The sequence below is a fragment of the Sus scrofa genome, chromosome 15 (assembly GCF_000003025.6).
Source record: "Sus scrofa isolate TJ Tabasco breed Duroc chromosome 15, Sscrofa11.1, whole genome shotgun sequence".
NCBI classification, from domain to species: Eukaryota; Metazoa; Chordata; class Mammalia; order Artiodactyla; family Suidae; genus Sus; species Sus scrofa.
Genome location: NC_010457.5, coordinates 75,181,782 through 75,203,293, shown reverse-complemented (window position 1 = coordinate 75,203,293; position 21,512 = coordinate 75,181,782). Strand labels below are relative to the sequence as shown.

Below are 21,512 nucleotides of genomic sequence, written 5' to 3'. Positions count from 1 at the left end.
CTCTGTATATCAAGGGAGAAACTGCACCTACCTGCTTCACAATGAGTTGTGGAGCTCAAATAAGAAAATCGACTTGAGAGCATTTAGCATGAAAATGTGCCGAGTTCACTCAAATATTTACCGAGTAGCCACTGTGAACAAGGCATTGTGACAGATGCTATTCTGAGATTAAGCACCATCTACTCTATGCCAGTTGAAACCAAGGCTTCAGAAAACGTGGAAAATTGTTAGGAACTTCGGGGGTCACACACAACCATTGCTGAGGAAAGACAGAGGCAGATCAGTGAACATGGTGACAGCTTACAATGATGGATAGGCTTACTTTCAGAAAGGGGCAAATCATTGACTCCCCAACTGCAACGTAAAGGCTAAAATACACAGACTTCTGCGAAGATGCAGTAACGTGAACCACATACCTAATTTCTTTTTTTTTTTGTCTTTTTTCTTTTTTTTTTTTTTTTTTTTTTGTCTTTTTGCTATTTTTTGGGCCACTCCCGCGGCATATGGAGGTTCCCAGGCTAGGGGTCGAATCGGAGCTGTAGCCACCGGCCTACGCCAGAGCCACAGCAACGCGGGATCCGAGCCGCGTCTGCAACCTACACCACAGCTCACGGCAACGCCGGATCGTTAACCCACTGAGCAAGGGCAGGGGTCGAACCCGCAACCTCATGGTTCTTAGTCGGATTCGTTAACCACTGCGCCACGACGGGAACTCCCTCACATACCTAATTTCTAAGATTTAACATGCAATAAAAGGATACACATATCTCAATCATTTTAATGTTGATTACATGTTAAAATCATATTGTTTTGGATATACTGAGTTGAATAAAACATGTTATTTAAATGGATGTCACCTGCTTCATTTTATCTTTTTAACTTGGGCTACTAGAAAATCTGCATTACTGTGAAGCCTGAATTATATTTCTATTGGACAGTGCTGTTCTAGCAGGATGTTCTGCGTCCAAAGGAGAAGTCCAGGCGGTCCACGGTACTAAAAAGGCTCGTTATGGTCTACACTGTTTTTGTGTGGTGTGGACCAAAGACACTACAGAGAATGAGTCCAGTGTTATCAAACCCTGCTGGCTCACATGGGAACACAGCGACAGTCAGTAGGAACTCAGAAGATATTACTGGTGATTCCATAGTAAACGCACCGGGGACTAAAACAGTAGGAGGCACAGGAATCATTTTGTTTCTTCTTCCAGTTGAAGGGCAAATATTCGAAGAAGAAATTAAGTCTATGAAATGCTTATTAGAGGTGAAGTCCAACTGGCCTCCAGCACCTTCCCTCCAGCAGCCAATGACTACTTGGCACACACGTACTCCATCTAAGATAACGTTTTATTCAGCTGGCAGAGCTCCTTAGTACCCGCAACCAAACTCATTAATATTGACAGTCCACTTACATTACTTATCTCCGGTAAATGTTCCGAAAATAATTCCTAATCTCTAGGCCCCATGCTATTGTCAACCAGGAAACTGAGGGGACCTATAGGAATTCAATTGCAAGTGCCCCAAGGGAGGCCCACATCACAATGAGTTCTCAGCACCCAGCCCAGGCCTGGTTACATAGTAAGTGCCCAATAAATATTCATGAAATACATAAGAAGTGGTAGCACATTAGAAGGTAAAAGTCCGTATCCAGACAATATGGAAAAGGCAGAGACTGGTAAGCCTATTGCTGCAGATGGGGGTTAGCACTCAGAAATGAATAGCCAGGAGCCACCAGAGGCCTCCTAAAGCCAAGTCACCCTGATGGGCCCCTTATTATTTTTTCACCCCTCCGTGGGCACAGAATAACTTAAACAACAGAGTAAACCTTGACATTCACAAGACCTCCTATGAAGTCTTTATTACACTGCTTAAAAATATGGAGAAATAGCAGGCGTAATGACAGAGCAGGTATAAGACAGTAACAAATGAAGAAAGTCATAAAGACAGACTGGTGGTTGTGAGATTGAGGTCAACCTAAAGAAACTCTTCTGTGGCACCAGGAGTCCCTTTGGGTCAGCATTGTTCTTCAACGAGTCGGGGGAAGCATGAAAGGCATATTTGCAAGGAACATAAAAGCAGAAGGGATAAGTGTAGCATTGGATGTGGTTCAGAAGACCCTAATTGGGCTAGAATGTCTGAAAATAGCATGATGAACTTTAACGGGAATAAATGTAGAGTGTATGAGTAGGTATACAAATCAATCACAATTAGGAGTGCCCATTGTGGCACAGCAGAAACGAATACAACTAGGAACAATGAGGTTGCAGGTTCCATCCCTGGCCTCGCTCAGTGGGTTAAGGATCTGGCATTGCCGTGAGCTGTGGTGTAGGTCGCAGACCTGGCTCGGATCCTGCGTTGCTATGGCTGTGGTGTAGGCCAGCAGCTGTAGCTCCAATTCAACCCCTAGCCTGGGAAGCTCCATATGCCGAGGATATGGCCCTAAAAAGCAAAGCAAAAACAAAAACAAATAAAACACAATTAGAAATAAAAATCCATAAAAATGAGATAGATTTAGGCTGCAGGCACTCTGGTCTGGCAGCAGCTCAGTTGTTTTTAAGATCACCACCAGTGCAAGGGGAAAGCGCCTCAGAATGCAAATGAAAAGTCAAGCTGCATCAGAAGAAATGCAGTTCTAATCCAGCTTTTTTGTGTTATCTTACATTTTCTGCCAGCCAGTTCACCTTTGGTACATCGTGACAAGAGGAATTCTGAGGAACAAAGGAGAACAACTAGCAGGAACCACTGGAGGGATTAGAGATGCTTTCTGAAGAGAAAGCCTACAGATGATATGCTAGGAATCTTTACGTTCCTAAGATTTTTCAATTAGAAGTGGTAGGTGCACTTGGCCTGTTTTCCAGAAGGCACTTTTTGAGGCAGGGAGGGAGTCGCAGATCTTTTTGAGAAGCTGATAGAACCAAGGGCCTCCCCCAAGAAAAAAATTTACACACATATATGTTTTACAAACTGTTTCAGCAGATTAAGAAACCCCCAGTTTGGAAGTTATAAGGAAGGACCCAGGTTTCTGTTTCACGTAAAAAAATGATCTCTCCCTCAACCTCAAAAGCTATATACTTGATCGGGAAATTGAAAGAAGAATTCCTATCTTGGGCAGAGAGGGTTGGGACAGCAGCCTGGAACTGTTACCTGAAAGGTCCCTCCCAATTCAAGGATTTCCTAAACTAAAAGGAATTTTTAATACTTTCACAGTATTAAATATTTAAAACACTACGTGTTATGGTCATTCATCTTACTACATATATATATATATATATATAGTAAGAAATATATATATTTCTTTGCTTTTTAGGGCTGCACTAGCGGCATACAGACTCTCCCAGGCTAGGGGTCTAATCGGAGCTATAGCTGCTGGCCTATACCATAGCCACAGCAACGCAGGATCCTTAACTCACTGAGGGAGGCCAGGGATTGAACTCGCAACCTCACGGTTCCTAGTTGGATTTGGTTCTGTTGTGCTACGATGGGAACTCCCCATCTTACTATTTTAAATACAACTAATGCCCATTCCACTCCAGTAACTGCAACAGAGTCACAGCAAAGGTCCTTTGAGCACTTAACATAGTGTATGAGAAATATCTGACAAGGATTTCATTCACTGGATGCACAACTACAGTGGCAACAGGTATACAGAAACTATTTCTTGTCTTCCAAACAATAAAATATTTCTCTCCACAAGCTGCTTTTTGAAAAACGTGGCTGCACTAAGGCACTTGATAGCAGAAGCCCTACAGCGTTGGCAATATAAGCTCTTGCTTTATATTTGGTTATAAAGATTTCTCTCAACAGTTTTGTCATCATGGTGGGACATACCCAAGAGTTAGCTCATTAAGTAGCATTACGTAATTTCTATATTCTGAGTTTATACTCGAGGTAACTCATTGCTGTCTAAACCCAAAGAGCTTTGATACATTAGCCGGAAGGAGGAAAAGAGGTACATCTCAATTTTAATTCTACCCTTAAAGGGATGCATGCAAATGAAAGTACTTGATAGTGATGCTTAATTCTTTAAAACCCAGGTTTTCAGAAGTTCTAAGCAGGAAAAGCTATTATTCTTTTGAGAAAATTTTTCTGGATTTTGCTTGACTTTCTTCTATTTAAATTTCTACCACTAGTTCTGCTAACAATCTTGAAAGAACTCCAATCCTGAAATAACTATAGACACATTATATTCAAAATTGCTTCAATGTTTCCTACCTACAATCATATAAAACTATAATGAGGTTTTATAAACACCTGTTGCCAACACATGGTGCTGCTGGGAAAGGATTTTCATAATAAGTAAGTGTCCAAAGGGCTTCAAATCTCAAGAAGGGGTAGGTGCGTGTGTGATGTGAGTGTGTGTGTGTGTGTGTGTGTGAGAGAGAGAGAGAGATTAATTTGTTTATGGAACTCCAGTGATAGATGTTACTTGCTCAAAAGCTCCAACTCTATTTTTGTTATTTTTTCTATTGGACTAAAAAGCAAGATATTATCTTAGCCCCTCATTTCTCCACTTTCTTCAATTTCCATTGCTATAATTTCCCATTCACATCAGTTCCTCAAAATGGGAAAAAAAACCTGCCATCAGTGGTAGACTTTAAGTAATACAGCAAGATCAATTTTTTTTTTCAGAAATAATAGTCTTTCAGAAAAATGAATGACAGTGGATCTATTTTCTATAGAGGGGACTGTCAAATTACATCAAAATCTATCATCTTTTTCTTAGTTCTCAACCAAAGAAAAGATATCCAGACAGGAAGGGGCCATAGAAAATTTTAAGGGTTACTTGGGAGTTATACTTTCCATTTGCTTTAGCTATAACACGACTGATGAGGAGAATTAATAAATAGGTTCTCAAACTTTAGTGTGTAACAGAATCACTGGGAAAGTGTATGGAAACCCAGACTGTTATCTTCAGAGTCTGTGATTCTGTGGTCTGGGGTGGGTGTGGCCCAGTAAGCTGCACTTCTAACAAGTTCAGGGGCACTACTGCTGCTGCTGGTCCAGGGACAAAGCTTGGTGAACCTTTAGTAGATGAGGATCCCTGATATCTAAGGAGTGGCAACTCCATATCTCCTTCCTTAAATCAAATTTTCAGGGCTAAGTTTTTTGAATCATACTCTAGACTGGAGTCTAAAACTGCAGATGGCTTTCTGTGGCTTAAGAACCTTCATCAGCCAAATCCTTTTCTAATGATCCTGTGGAAAATAGGAGTAAGAAATCAAGTTTCTTGAGTCCCTCCTTGCTTTCTTGAAACTTTTTTTTTTTTTTTTTTTTTTTTTTTTGTGCTTTTCAGGGCTGTACCTGTGGCATATGGAAGTTCCCAGGCTAGGGGTCAAATCAGAGCTACAGCTGCCAGCTTACACCACAGCCACAGCAATGTGGGATCTGAGCCGCATCTGCAACCTACACCACAGCTCACGGCAACACCAGATCCTTAACCCACTGAGCAAGGCCAGGGATGGAACCCTAGTCCTCATGGATACTAGTCGGGTTTATAACCTGCCGAGCCACAAAGTAAACTCCTTGAAACTTCTTACTGAGTATTTGGAATGAAACTCACCAGGTTCATAAAGCCTATCTGGACGGGGTGACTCTATTGGAGAGAAGGTGGGTATACTTACCAGAGAGGAAATATACCCAGTCGTGTGGTGATAAAAACCATGGCAAACATAACAAACAGGAGATCGCACATTTTCTGAAACTTGGCGTAATTTGCCATTTTGGCAGCCTATGAAAGGAAGGAATGTGACACATTAATTTAGTTAAACTGATAGATGAAAAGCTTCTGTCAATATGCATGAGTCTCCTTTAAGATATAACTTACCAGATGCATAAAATTGCCTGCTACTTTGAAATGTCATGCATCATATTTATAAATTACCCATGAGTCAAGGGAAATGTGGTATTAGCCATAAGTAGAACTACTGACTGTCACAGATTTAATAAAATATTCAGCAACCTGAAAAATTCAATTATATGGCTGATTTCAGGAAAACAGCAAAATAAGAAATTCTTGCATAACTGATGATATTAGCAAGCCAAAGACACCAAAACAGGAATATGGCATAACAGGTCAAAATAGAAAGTGCTAGATAATCCTCTAAACCTTTAACGAGTATCAAACACTAAAGTCATAAACTTTATGCAGAATATGTAGAGCCTTTCTGCTTAGAATTATAGGTTTTCCTTAAACAGGCATAAGGAGAGCCCTGGGGAGACAGTTTCTTGGCTTATTCTTACACATTTAGAAATGAAGAAGGTGTCAAGATCACGTTATTTCAACGAATCCATTTAGGTGTAATTTTCAAAGTTAAATTAATGGGTCATTTTCTAGATGAAAGTCACTAACATTCAGAATGTCTGTGAGAAGTACACTAATAATTGATGGTAGTGATTTAAGTGACCTCTTTTCATAGGATACATTAGTCCAGGGAAGAAATCCCATCCCTTTCTCTACCACCTTCTCTTTATAGATGATTCTGAGTGAGAACGGGTGACGCTGAAAACATCATTGTGCCTGATCACCTTTTTTTACAATTTTTATGCTTTAACATAATGCACAGCATCCACACACAGGATTACAAACCGGAGACGCCTTTTCATTCACAACATTATTTCTACTTCCTGTAAAGTTTAATTAGCTGAGTCAAACTTGAAAGGAATGTTGACAATATCCACGGAAGCTCTAATTTAATAGCTTAACGAAAAATACAAAGCTATATGAGAAATACATCCCTAAGGGGAAAAATATTAACTGAGTGGAAGCCAAGATTTTGAACTCTTAATTTCATCAATATTTTGGATGTGACACCACAAATTATATTAAGAAAGAATATATTCTGCCTCCTTCTGGCTAGGTAAACCAGGAAGCTTTTCTTTTACCTTCATTCACCAGTATTCAATAAAAAAGCATTAAACATCAATTTTTTCTGAAATGTCTGGGCCATAGAGTGCACTTGGAAGAGTCCGCATATCTCATTATTTGGATATTCTCAGGCATTATTCTATCACGCCAGAGAGAATCCAAGCGAGGAAGAACATTTGCTTTTAAGCCACATGACTCAAACTTCTGGATTATTTTTCTCTTCTAGGGGAAAGGGGTGGATGACAATTCAACCCACATTTTCTGAATTCTGGCTCTGCCACCAAGTATTATGCCGTCCATTTTCACAGACAGTAAAGCTGGCAGATTATACAGGATTGATTTCAAAACTGTAGATTGCTGTACAATTTTCTACTTTCAAGCCTACTTAGGGTTTAACCACATGGTAACTGACTGTCAGGGAACTGCCTTTATTCTAATTATATTTCTCCTTTTTAAAAAATGTGCTGAATAGAATCAATCTCGAATCACTTAAAAGTCATACTATCATCTGACATATCCAGCCCATTAGGACTATTTTTCTTTTTCATAATCTTATAGGGATTTTATAAGGGTCTTTAATAAAGGCTATGTATACTTCACATCTTGACTAACTGCCTTTACAGTAGATTCAATTTTATGGCCTGCAATTTCTGCTTATATTGCAGTGACAAATTATCATACAAGGGTACCTCTTTTTTATATACACAGTGACACAATGCTTCAAAGAGGCAGAACTATAGGCCAACAGGAATAAAAAAAATTTTAAGGAGTTCCCGTTGTGGCAAAGCAGAAACGAATCCGACTAGGAACCATGAGGTTGCAGGTTCGACCCCTGGCTTCGCTCAGTGGGTTGAGGATCCGGCGTTGCCGTGAGCTGTGGTGTAGGTCGCAGAATTGACTTGGATCTGGCATTGCTGAGGCTCTGGCGTAGGCCAGTGGCTACAGCTCCAATTAGACTCCAGCCTGGGAACCTCCATATGCCATGGGTGTGGCCCCAAAAGGATGGAAAAGACAAAAAAAAAATTTTTTTTAATTATATAATGTTATTGAGCATGTCTCTTCTAGAAGACGATAATTAAGAGTAAATACCAGGGAGTTCCCGTCGTGGCGCAGTGGTTAACGAATCCGACTAGGAACCATGAGGTTGCGGGTTCGGTCCCTGCCCTTGCTCAGTGGGTTAACGATCCGGCGTTGCCGTGAGCTGTGGTGTAGGTCGCAGACGCGGCTCGGATCCCGCGTTGCTGTGGCTCTGGCGTAGGCCAGTGGCTACAGCTCCGATTCAACCCCTAGCCTGGGAACCTCCATATGCCGCGGGAGCGGCCCAAGAAATAGCAACAACAGCAACAACAACAACAGACAAAAAAAAAAAGACAAAAAAGACAAAAAAAAAAAAAAGAGTAAATACCAGACCAAAATTTTATTTGGGATTTTATCTTTTGAAACATGCTGGAGGCCTTTCTCTTCCTATTACTTTAATTCTAAGTGATAACTGTTTAGAAAGTTAAAGTGCAATATATCCTCAGTTATTCTTAATACTTATATGCATAGAAAACATAGTTTTTATATATAATTGGAAATTCATGTATACTTTCACTGTAAACATACTAAGATAATTTGTTTGCTGGCAATAAAAACTATGACTACTAATTAATTTCACCAGGATGAACAACTATCATTACTAACTAAATTGAGTTATACAGACTTTGCCAATAAATCAGTGTGAAGCTTATAGCACTAGAAACAAAACCTACTCAAATAGTAATTTCCCTATTGTAAAATAGTCATTTCATAAATGTGGAAGAGTAAAGGTTTTCATTCTATTAATAAAGAATGCTAACATGGTGAATGTTTTCCATCACAAATTTATATTCTAAGGTCTCGCTTTCACCAATTTAACCTACAGAGAAACACTGCAGTTTCGAAGCAATCATCTATTACCTGCTCCTGGCATCACCAAGCACAGGTAAACTGATGATCTGGGGGAGTTCCTGAATCTTGGATTCTCTGAAAGATGAGAAAGAGCATTTACCTCTAGAAGCGCATCGGCTGAGTCATGGAGACACAGGACCAGGGTCCCTACTCGGGCCATGTTGTTGACATATGAAAAGGTAATCAAGCAAATGGATACAAGGTGATGCAGGAACATGATGCCAAAGTCCTGGGAAGGAGAACACATAGGCATGTTAGTTAGGACTTAGCAGCCCCACGAGCTTTCCATGCATCTACTCAACCATTCACCCCACACTTAAGGCTCTCTCTGGGAGAGAGGGCCACTAAATTGAGTAAGATAGAGTTCCTAGCCCTCTGGGAGGTCACATGTCCTGGAAGAGACACACAAGAGGCCAGGGACTATGGAAAATGTGATTAATACCAGGACTAAGGCCAGACCACAAAGGGTGTTTTGGACTAAGCCAAGGAATTTGGTATATGGGAGAAATGGCCATAGTATCTCAAACAAGGGAAGCAATTACTTGGATTTGTACTTTAGGAAAATCTTTGGACAGCAGTGCAGCTCCAACTAGACCACTTCTTTGACCAGTAGTGGCTGTGGACTTGGCATCCTTCTCCTGGAATATGCCTCATGGGATGCTAAAATAAGAATAACAGTATGCTGGCATTTCTGATGGGTCCTACACAAACAAGCTCTGAATTTTAACCATTATCCATATATAGTCATTTGAAAAAAAAATAACTGGCAAAAGTAATGGTAAGTTGGCCTTCCTTACTTTGGTCAACTTCAAGGGAGCTGCTTCTTGGCTGATGTGAAAAGATCATCTTTCCCTGGTCCTGATTTACCTCCTGGCCACCTGGACATGGTTTATTGTACCATGGAACTTCGATTGCTGAGAAGTATAGTCTCTCTTACTGATTATTATCTCTTACTCTTCTTCTGTATTTCTCCCAGAGTAAACTTGAATTTCTCTGAGACTTAAATGCTAGCACTGACCCTTATGGTAACCTACTTGAAGCCATGGAGAAAGAAGACTACTCTCCTTTAGCTCATTCATGTAGAGACAAATAAATTAGCCAAAGAGAGCATATTACAAAACAGAGAAAGAGAGCAAGTATATGCACACATACACACTATTCAGTAGCTGTTGATGTCACCAAGTTTGGGGTCTGTAAATTCAACTCTGACGACTTTTAGACAGTTTTAGAACATTTAAATAATGTTTTTTTGTTTAGATTTTGAAAGTAACTAATGATAATCTCTAAGTAATGAAATACTGCTTCTATTAAGTCCTTTTGACATTATTTCATTGTATAGTTCCCATTTTGAAAAAAATTCCAATTGTTTTAAATTCTGTGATTACACCTACAAAGCTATGGTTATTTCTACCATTTAAATTTCTGTGATACAGAACTCTTAAGAACGTCTCTTTAGGAGTTCCCATTGTGGCTCAGCAGAAACGAATCTGACTAGTATTCATGAGGACGAAGGTTTGATCCCCAGCCTTGCTCAGTGGGTTGGGGATCTGGCGTTGCTATGGCTTTGGGAGGCCGGTGCCTCAGCTCTGATTCAACCCCCAGCCTGGGAATTTTCATATGCCATGGTCCTAAAAAGCGAAAAAAGACAAAAAAGAAAAAAGAATGTCTTTATGTTTTATAAAAACAAGCTTTAAATAACAATGATGAAATAAAGTTAAATGGTATATCTAAAAACACGCACACACACTATATTTAAATAGTTCTATATACACTTCGTTGAAAATGTCCAGAGGTTACTTTTCTGCCTTGGAAAGTGCCAAACAGTAATGATAACCATATTGACTTAGTGCCAGGAAAAACAATGTATTTGTTTCCTAAATAAGGTCAGGTTTTTTTTTTTTTTTGTTTGTTTGTTTGTTTTTTTTTAAAGAAGTACAACTGTTTCTCTTATTTTCAGTTAACCTTGTCTCCAAATGAGCTGTTTTGCTATGACAGTGGTACCACTCATCTGTCTTGCATCAGCTCATTGCAACTGCCGTGCAGAACCACAGAACCAAGTAGTGCAAACTCCTGCCACCTGCTGACCTACCACTATGCCCCTTCCTCCAGAACCACATTCCCATCAAGTTCTCAGCTCACTGGCAGAGAGAAATGAAAACCACACTCTGAGTTTAATGAGTGATTATGTACAGACTCCATTTACCAGTTTTACCTACTTCTCTTGATTTTCTCTGATTTTTTTTTTTTTTTGTAGTATCTAGGATTTTCCTCAATTCAAGTTGAACAATACCAAAATGCCTTAGGCATACAGTAAAAATTGCTGTGGTAAGGACTTCCCTTGTGGCTCAAAAATGGCTCTGATAATATTTCCCACGGGAAGATGAAATCCCTTCACTCCAAGGCTATTATCAGAAATGTATTAGGTTTCATCACCTGAAGTAGAGAAATCTACCAGACCATAGCTACTTCCAAACAATGGATCAATTAAAGTGGAGCTAACCTATCAACTGATATTTTATACTGTCTCCTAAGCATAATTAAATGAAAACATAGGGCACTAATTTAACAGTTCAGTGAGTTTATATTCAGCCATGCTGAATACACAGATTTTATAAAGTCTATCTAGCTGAGTACCTAACCAGAACAATACTCTCCACATTTCCCATTGTTTAGCCCTAAATGACAGCTCTTGATTCGCTGAAAGAGTTTTTCTCGATTTAATTTTTAAATAAATAACTATAACTTGATTAAAACACTGATGGAGGATTAGCGCCATGTTATAATTAAGTTTCCTAATGTATATGATATAAATGTCAATAGATAAAGCAATGGGCTTGGCACTATAGCTGGGCTGCCCTAAAAACAAGAGATTGGTTTTTTCAGACCAAGTTTGCTTTGTGAAGCTGATTTCTGCATATAAATCCCCTAGTCCTAGAAAACCTTTATTACTGAGGGGCTCAGAGCTATGCTCTTGGCAGAAGACCAATTTTCATTATACTGTCAAATCTGCATGAACATGGAAAGCATGAATAATGGATTTTGTCTTTTACATTCCTACTTCAGAAGGGATTGCAGGCAATGAAATACCTTTAATAAAAGCCATGTAATCACTGCTTTTTGTGTTACTCTCATCCCCTCATTGTGACACATTTTTTTGAATAGGCAGTGAATCTGGTCCAATAACAGTTTTTAAACAATTGTTAATTAAGACTTTTATCAATGCAGGGTAGAAACTCCCATCCTCATGTTTGTTACCTTTGAAAGTGACTGGTGAATATCTACACACAGACAAGGTGCAGGAGACCTAGGATTTTAGGTTGAGAATGTTTTCTTCCATTTTTAGTAGCAGTAATTAGGTAGAAAGACTGTGATTTCTTATTGGCTCTCATATTGAAGATGGATCCTCAAGCCCTGATTCAACACAGACTGGCCTGGAGTTCCCATCTTGGTGCAGCGGAAACAAATCTGACTAGGAACCATGAGGTTGCAGGTTGGATCCCTGGCCTCTCCCAGTAGGTTGGGGATCCGGCGTTGCCCTGAGCTGTGGTGTAGGTCACAGATGTGGCTCGGATCCTGAGTTGCTGTGGCTGTGGTTTAGGCCGGTGGCTGTAGCTTTGATTCAACCCTTAGCCTGGGAACCTCCACATGCCGCAAATGTGGCCCTAAAAAACAAAAAAACTCCAAACAAACGAACACACACACACACACACACACACACACACAAAAAAAAAAAAAAACCCCAGACTGGTCTGGCTACCTGTGTCAGTGGTCCCCAACCTCCTGTCACTCTGCCCTGTTGCTTCTGGACCATTCAGAGCCATTATCAAGGGCTCCTTCTATGTTTCCTGCATGATATTTACCCCAACTCCAGCCCTCATTCCAGTGGCTTCTCTTATGTTAATTATCAGAGACAGGAAAAAATATAGACATGATCTTGACTCAGTCTAAGAATAAGCCTTAAATGAAAAAAATATGCAAGGGACAAGCCATCCATTTAAATACCAGAAATTGGTAAGAAAATGCTTTTTTTTTTCCTTATTACATTTCTGAATGGTATTTACAGAACACAGAACAGAGTTTCTGTGTTCTGTGTAGCTTCCACATCAGAAACTTCTAGGTGCCTATAACTTCTAGCTGCTTTTGGAATGAAAACTGGCATCCTTAACTCAGTTTTCCAGGGGAATTTTCAGCACAATAAAATATTAGCACCAAAGGGCCAGAGGGATCACCCTCTTGTTAAGACATAAGTCTGATGTTCTTTATGATGGAACTCCATTTGCAAAGGGCATTTGAAAGATGCTTCAAAGTAATACTCTGATATGGGATGACTGGCTAACGGGGACCAGCTATATAGCGCAGCGAACTCTATCCAATGTTCTGTGATAATCTATGTGGAAAAAGAATCTTAAAGAGAATGGATGTGTATACATGTATAACTGAATCACTGCTGTACAGCAGTAATTATTACACCTTATAAATCAACTATACTTCAATAAAGTTTTTTAAAAAGAGTAAGGCACAGCATTAACATTCAAAAAAATAAAATAATTCAGTAGAGGAAAAAACAAAAAACAAAACAATACTGTTTTCAGGAAACACCAAAAATTCATCTTAATGTACCTATTTTATGAAAGCAAAATTAACTCATTTCTCATTTAAAAAAAAAAAAAAACCACCACAAACAAGAAACTTGTTCTTTAAATTCCCATTTGCCAAATAAAGTATTAAAAGTTTCACACAGTTTCTTTTGGGAATAATCTTCACAACAAGTAAAGAAAAGCACTGGCAAACCTTCTCAAAAAAAGGAATAGGAAACCCAAGATTTTAAGTGGTGGTTGATTTAGACGTGCATGGATGGTGAAAAATATGAAATACTATTAAAGTGCAAGACAAGAAAAGACTCTTCTCTCTTGGATGCAAATGATATCTGCCAGCTTTCCCAAATTTAATAAATATCATTAATAAACATAATCTAACTCAGGAAGTGAAATCAGGTAATACAAGGTTACCCATTTAACAGAGTTTTAAATTCTAAGAATCAGAAGGACAGAAACATAATTTGAAGCTGATCTCATTTTATGGTAACTATAGCAGTTACAGAAATCTCTTATTTCTATATATTTTTTTTCTTTTTAGGGCTGCACCTGGGGCATATGGAAGCTCCCAGGCAAGGGGTGGAACTGGGGCTGCAGTTGTAGGCCTACACCACAGCCATGGCAACACCAGATCCAAGCTGCATCTGTGACCTATGCTGCAGCTTTGGGAAATACCAGAGCCTTAACCCACTGAGCGAGGCCAGGGATTGAACCCAAATCCTCATGGACACTATGTTGGGTTCTTAACCCACTGAACCACAACAGGAACTCCTGTTGTGTATGTGTGTGTATTTTTTTAGAACAGTTCTCTTATTTGAATCTTCAAGGTACAAAGAAATTAGTATGACTTTTACCAGAATAACAATCTCTTTTCTTCTAAATATCAATAACAAACAGTCTTCCTATCTCTTCCCTTGGGATTGAGCAACCTGGGGTAAAACTCAGAATGTTGGGAGCAATATGGCTGTGCAGGAAGTGGACTTCAAACAGGTAACTTGGCAACATACGGGGAGAGTGGCACTCAGGCTCCACTGACACTCCAGAACGAACACACAGATGGAGAGAACTTCAGACAAAACTTACATATGCTGAGAATAATCATGGTTACATATTTTTCCCATTGAGGGAATATGAAAACATAATAGAGTCTCAGTCTCTGGCTATGGATAGCTAACATCCTGACCAAGAGCATGCATATGCACAAATCCTCTGAAGAAACAAAGAAACAAGAGACCCAAAAACTGTCTAGGTTGTAAAGATAATGACTGAGAAGAAAATACATTCAGTGATTTATAAAAATCAGTTGATGTATATAAAAAAATATATATGTACAACTGGGTCACTTTGCTGTACAGAGGAAGTTGGCAGAACACTGTAAATCAACTACAATAAAAAATTAAAAAAAAAAACCCTGTTGATTCTGATTTGTCCCACATCAGGCAACTTGAAAATTATATCTCTCTCACCAGCACATAATGTAAGAAATTCCCGTAACATATGTAAACATCAACCTTTGAGTATCTACAGTCTCCCACAATTTACTTGGTTATTATATTTTTAACTGGCCTTAAATTTTGGCTCACTCTGAAGAGAATTGGTTAAACATGCCATTTAAAGAAAGGTATTTCAAATAACAATGTTTTTTAAAAATCGTAACTGAAATTCACTTTCATTCTCCTGGATAGCCTATACACTCTAGGGTAAATAGTTATGGGGGAATTTGGAAAGGGATGAAAAAGTGAGATTTATTAGAGAATTGTTTGTTTCATTATAGAGGAGTGCTGGTGGGAATGATTCAATTATCCCATCTCTATATCAGGCCATGAATAAAACTTGATTCACACTAAATCTAGAGTCAAATTTATTTCCACACTTTTTTCCAATAGACTTGATTTTTTTTACTTTTGAGACTAAACATATATAGATTTATTAGGTCCTTGAGGGAGAAAACCGTCTCATACAAATATCATTCTAAGAATAGTAAGTGCTAAAAAATTAATTGGTTAAAGACTTTAAATTTGCTACTGTCGCTATCAAAATGTTTTAAAAATACATACTGACATAGTTTGGCCTACGCCACAGCCACAGCCATGTGGGATCCTGGCCGTGTCTGTGACCTAGACCACAGCTAATGGCAATGCTGGATCCTTGACCCCCTAAGTGAGGCCAGGGATTGAACCCCCCTCCTCATGGATACTAGTTGGATTTGTCTCTGCTGCACTACAACAGGAACTCTTGCTTTTGAGTCCTCTCTCTTTTTGCTTGATAAGTCTGGCTAAGGGTTTATCAATTTTGTTGATCTTTTCAAAGAACCAGCTTTTTGTTTCATTGATCTTTTCTATGGTTTTCTTTGTTTCTATTTCATTGATTTCTGCTCTGATGTTTATGATTTCTTTCCTTCTACTAACTTTAGGTCTTGTCTGTTCTTCTCGCTCGAGCTGCTTTAGATGTAAAGTTAGCTTGTTTATCTGAGCTTTTTCTTGTTTCGTGAGGTGGGCTTGTATTGCTATAAACTTCCCTCTTAGAACGGCTTTTGCTGCATCCCATAGGTTTTGGAGTGTTGTATCTTTGTTGTTATTTGCTTCTAGGTATTTTTAAATTTCCTCTTTGATTTCTTCAGTGATCCATTGGTTGTTTAGTAGCATGTTGTTCAGTCTCCACGTGTTTGTATTTTTTGCAGTCTTTTTCTTGTTGTTGATTTCCAGTTGTATGGCATTGTGGTCAGAGAAGATGCTTGATATGATTTCAACTTTTCTTAAAGTTACCGAGGTTGGATTTGTAGCCCAGGATGTGATCAATCTTAGAGAATGTTCCATGTTCACTGGAGAATAATGTGTATTTTGCTGCGTTTGGATGGAATTATAATGTCCTATAAATATCTATTAAGTCCATCTGGTCTAATGCTTCACTCAGGGCCTGTGTTTCCTTATTGATTTTCTGTCTGGATGATCTGTCCATTGCTGTAAGTGGGGTGATAAGTCCCCCACTATTACTGTGTTATTGTTGATTTCTCCTTTTAAGGTTGTTAGCAGTTGCCTTACATATTGTGGTGAACCTATGTTGGGTGCATAGATATTTAAAATGGTTACATCTTCTTCTTGGATTGATCCTTTGATCATTATGTACTGACCTTCCTTGTCTGTTAAAATATTCTACATTTTAAAGTCTATTTTGTCTGTTATGAGTATTACTACCCCAGCATTCTTTTGATTCCCATGGAATATCTCCTTCCATCCTCTCACTTTCAATTTGTATGTGTCCCTAGAAGTGAAGTGGGCCTCTTGAAGACAGCATATACATGGGTCTTGTTTTTGTATCCATTCAGCCAGTCAAGTCTTTTGGTTGGGGCGTTTAGTCCATTAACATTTAAGGTAATTACTGATAGGTATATTCTTATTTCCATTTTATTAATTGCTTTGGATTTGTTTTTGTTGTGCTTTTTTCTTCCCTTCTTCTCTTGTTCTCTCCTATTGTGGTTTGATGACTATCTTTAGTGTTGTATTTGAGTTGATTTTTCTTATTTGTTTGTGTATCAATTGTAGATTTTTGGTTTGCACTTATTCTGGAGTTTTGATATAAGAGTCTATATATATATATATATATATATATATATACGAGATTGTTTTTAAGTTGTTGGTCTCTTAATTGCAAGTGCATCTCCAGTGTCCTGCATTTGTACCCTCCTCTTCTCACAATTTCTGATTTTGGTGGCATAATTGTGCGTGGATGATTTTGTATCTTTACTATACATATACCATTACTGGTGAGCCTTGTCATTTGTGGTATTTTTGTTTCTGGTTGCAGCTTTCTTTTCTTTTCTGCCTAGAGAAGTTCCTTTAGTATTTGTTGTAAAACTGGTCTAATGTTGCTGAATTCTCTTAGCTTTTACTTATCTGTGAAGCTTTTGATTTCTCCTTCAAATCTGAATGAGAGCCTTGCTGGGTAAAGTAATCTTGGTTGGAGGTTTTTTCCTTTCATCAAGATAGGTATGTCATGCCACTCCCTTCTGGCCTGCAGAGTTTCTGCTGAAAAACCCTTCAATAACCTTATCAGGGTTCCCTTGTATGTGATTTGTTTCTTTTCCCTAGCTCTCTTTGTCTTTAATTTTGGTCAGTTTGATTAGTATGTGTCTCAGGGTGTTCCTCCTTGGGTTTATTTTTTATGGTACTTCTTGGGCTTCCTGGATTTGAGTGAGTGGTTCCTTTCCCAGGTTAGGGAAGGTTTCATCTACTTATCTCTTGGAATATTTTTCCTGTCCCCTTCTCTCTCTCCTCTCCTTCTGGCACCCCTATAATACGGATGTTGGTGCATTTAATGTTGTCCCAGAGTTCTCTGAGACTCTCTTCATTTGTTTTCAATCTTTTTTGTCTTTTCTGTTCCACATCCATAATTTCCACTAATCTGTCCTCCACCTCACTTGTTTGTTCTTCTGCCTCCTGTATTCTGTGTTGGCTGCTTCTAATGAATTTTTTATTTCAGCTATTGTATTTTGCATCGCTTCTTGCTTAAGTTTTATATCTTGTATCTCTTCTTTATATCTTGTATCTCTTATATCTTGTATCTTTATATCTTTTTTATATCTTTATATCTTGTATCTTTATATTTATCTTTATATTTATATTATAAATTATATAAATTATATATATTATATAATAAATTATATATCTTTATATTTATCTTTATATTTATATTATTTTTTGTATCTTTATATCTTGTATCTCTTGTTTCCTGTACATTATCCATCTTTGCCCCCAGCATCATCTTCAGCATCAACAGTCTAAAGTCTTTTTCCTGGAGGCTGAGAATCTCCTGATCACTTGGCTGTTTTTCTGGGGTTTTTTCTTTCTCCCTCATCTGAGTTATAGTTCTCTGTCTTTTCATTTTTATAGGTTTTTGGTGTGGTGACCTTTTGACAGATAATAGCATTGTAGCCTCTCTAACTTCTGGTGTCCGCCCCCCTTGTGGCTGAAGTTGGTACAGGGGCTTGCTGTAGGCGTCCTGATGGGAGGGAGTGATGCCTGCCCACTGGTAGGTGGAGCTGATTCCTATCCCTCTGGTGGGTGGGGCTTTGTCTCTGGGTGAGATTAGAGGGGTGCTGTGTGCCTGGGTGGGGGGGTTTCAGGCAACCTGTTTACCAAGGGAGGGATGGGGCTGTGATCCCACCTGGATTGCTGTTTGCCTGCCCTGGGGCTTCTCAGCGTTGATGGGTGGGGCCACGTTTTCCCAAAATGGCCACCTCCAGAGAAAGGCACAGGCGGCTGAATGTTCCCAAGACCTTTGCTTCCAATGTCCTTCCCCCACAATAAGCCACACTCACCCCTGTTTTCCCAGGAGGTCCTCCAAGAACTGCGGTCAGGTTTGACCCGGATTCCTATGGAGACTTTGTTTTGCCCTGGGACCCAGTGCACCTGAAGGTCTGTGTGCACCTTTTAAGAATGGGGTCTCCATTTCCCCCAGTCCTGTGGAGCTCCTGCACACAAGCCCCACTGGCCTTCAATGCCAGATGCTCCGGGGGCTGTTTCTCCCAGTGCCAGATGCCCACGTGTGGGAGTTTGATGTGGGGCTCAGAACTCTCACTCCTGTAGGTGAGTCTCTGTGATACAGTTACTTTCCAGACTGTGGGGCTTCCCACTCAGGAGGTATGGAGTTGCTTATATCATGTAATTGCCCCTCCTACCTCTTGAAGTGGCCTCCTCTTTGTCTTCTAGAGTAGGATATCTTTTTCAAAGTTTCCAGTGCCTTTGGTTGAAGATTGCTTAGTATTTGGTTTTAAATTTTGTTGTTTTTAGGAGAGCAGTTGAGCTCCAGTCCTTCTATTCTGCCGTCTTAATCCCATCTCTCAGGAACTCTTGCTTTTGTAAATAAAGTTTCCTTAAAACATAGCCACATCTATTTGTTGATTATTTAGGGTAGAGTTCTTTCTACAGTTGTAGAGTTAAGTAGTCACCACAGAGACTACACAGCCTGCAAATTTAGCATATTTAGTAGCAGGCCCTTTATAAAGAAGTTTGAAGGAAGTTCCTACTGCTGCTCAGTGGAAATGAAGCCGACTAGTATCCACAAGGAGGTGGGTTTGATTCCTGGCTTTGCTCAGTAGGTTAAGGATTCAGCATTGCCATGGGCAGTGGTATAAATTGCAGAGGAGGCTTGGATCATGTGTTGCTGTGGCTGAGGCATAGGCCAGCAGCTGTAGTCTGATTTGACCCCTAACCTGGGAACTTCCATATGCCTCTGGTATGGCCCTAAAAAGCCAAAAAAAAAAAGAGTCTTGGTAGGTATCTCCACCAAAATTCTTATGATAACTTATAAACACAGCTTCACAATAATTTGAAAACCAAAGAGTCTGCTCACAAAAAGCTTGAGCTTTTGTAAAAACAAGAGCTGTCTGTCAGGTTCAATATTACTCTCTGTACTTCTATGCATACCATGACTTCAGAGCTTCTGGGTACATACGCAAATGAAATAAAGAACTGCTGTATAAGCAGTGTTTACCCAGTCTTTCTCCAGTGTGATGTTTATGGTTCCATTTTAAGATCAAGAACTCATAATCTCATCTACTATGAATAATTTAGTTAATATTTAATCTTTACTTGATTTTATTACTACTGGAAAAAGTTGCAATAAAATTTTATTTGTACAACAGAAAACAGTAAGGTAATGCCACCATTCCTTCCCACTGTGCCTGGCCAGACCTCAGAACTTAATTTGCAACTCCCTGGAGTTCTCCTCCATGCTTTCCTTTCTTCTTCCTGTGGAAAGTACACTCTCCAAATGCACTCTACTTTCAAATGACGTAGATATTTTTCTTAATTATACACACATCTTTTTTCTCATTAAATTTTGGTATTGAGATGTCTTCCATCACTACAAGTCTTGCCAAACTGCAAGCACCCAGCATTGGAGGGCTTTATATACATGTCCTGGGCTCTGTTTAAATTACTCTTGGCCCAGCCACACTAATTTGTACAGCTTTTAGTGCTAGAACGGTCACCTCTGAGACATTTAAAATGTACTGAACATAATAGTCTTAAGTCTTAATAGGCACAGGTTAACAGATTTTATTTTCCTTTTGGGGGGAGTAGGGGGGCGGGAGCAACATCTCTAAGGACAAAGGCAATGGCAACACTTGATATTAAGTAAACCCTCTTGGGTTGAAAACATCCAGAAGGATCAGTAGAGGGCAGACTGTGCTCAACTAAAATCAGAAATATCCCAGGATTCAAAAGCTGTCATCCTCATATTTACTATAAAACCCTTGACAATGCGCCATCAAGGACTCAATTTTGTGCTTTAGATGGAAGAAAGAAAAGTCCCCTTTAGGTCAGCCAGGTTGGGACAATGCTGTACGCTGTCAGGAGGGGTTCAGGGAAACTCACATGATTATCATCATCCTTACCATCTCTCTTTTAACTCCTCTTCCTTCAAGTTGCCTCCCTCACCAATAGACAGAACACTACCTGCAGAATTCACTCATCCATTTCCTTGCCTCCATGAGGCCTCTGTCCCTTTGGATTTATTTATTTATTTACTTACTTATTTTTTTCCTGGCTGGAATGTTTGTGTCTCTTTTTTCTACAAGCCCCACTCCAATTTGACTACCTGGTGAACTTCTGTCCACCCTGAGATCTGCCTACTAATCCTCAGGCTCCAAAGGTTCTGCCCAACACAATGATTAATTCTCAACAACATCCCCATAAGGTGAGTACTACTGGAAATGCCACTAGATAAAGAAACGGAGGCACAGAGAAGCTTCGCAACTTTTCCAGAGTTACACAGTAAGGGCAGGCTAGAGGCAGATCTGAATCCAGTTTTGTGTGATGCTGGGCTCAGGCTCTGGTCACAGGTGGCTGCTTCTGAGAAACGAGTGAAAGGACACTGAGAAACAAGGAAAGGACTATGAGGAAGGAGGCAGCAGAGAGAGGACACTGGAAAATACACGTAAGTGAGAGACCAACAAAGAGAACAGGGTCCCATCTAGGAGTTAGAAAGAGAAGGGGGACGGAGAACTAAGGTGAGAACTAGGACCAGCCACAAGTGGAAGAGGCTCCTCTTCTTAGGAGGCCAAAGGGAAGAATCTGAGATGGGTCAGTTTACATTGAAGGGGATAGAGGCGGAGGGGAGTCACC

General features: G+C 39.5%; 1 protein-coding gene across 3 annotated transcripts in view; it reads right to left on the bottom strand.

Moving 5' to 3' along the window:
* CERS6 (ceramide synthase 6) overlaps nucleotides 1-21,512 on the bottom strand; it is a 334,471-nt gene that overhangs the window by 58,265 nt on the left and 254,694 nt on the right. For all 3 annotated transcript variants that reach the window (XM_021075470.1, XM_021075469.1, XM_021075471.1), the window contains exons 7-8: nucleotides 8,892-9,020; nucleotides 5,619-5,725 (exon numbers count right to left, since the gene is read on the bottom strand). In XM_021075470.1, coding sequence (XP_020931129.1) covers nucleotides 5,619-5,725; nucleotides 8,892-9,020 — 236 coding nt within the window. The remainder of the gene's footprint in view (nucleotides 1-5,618; nucleotides 5,726-8,891; nucleotides 9,021-21,512) is intronic.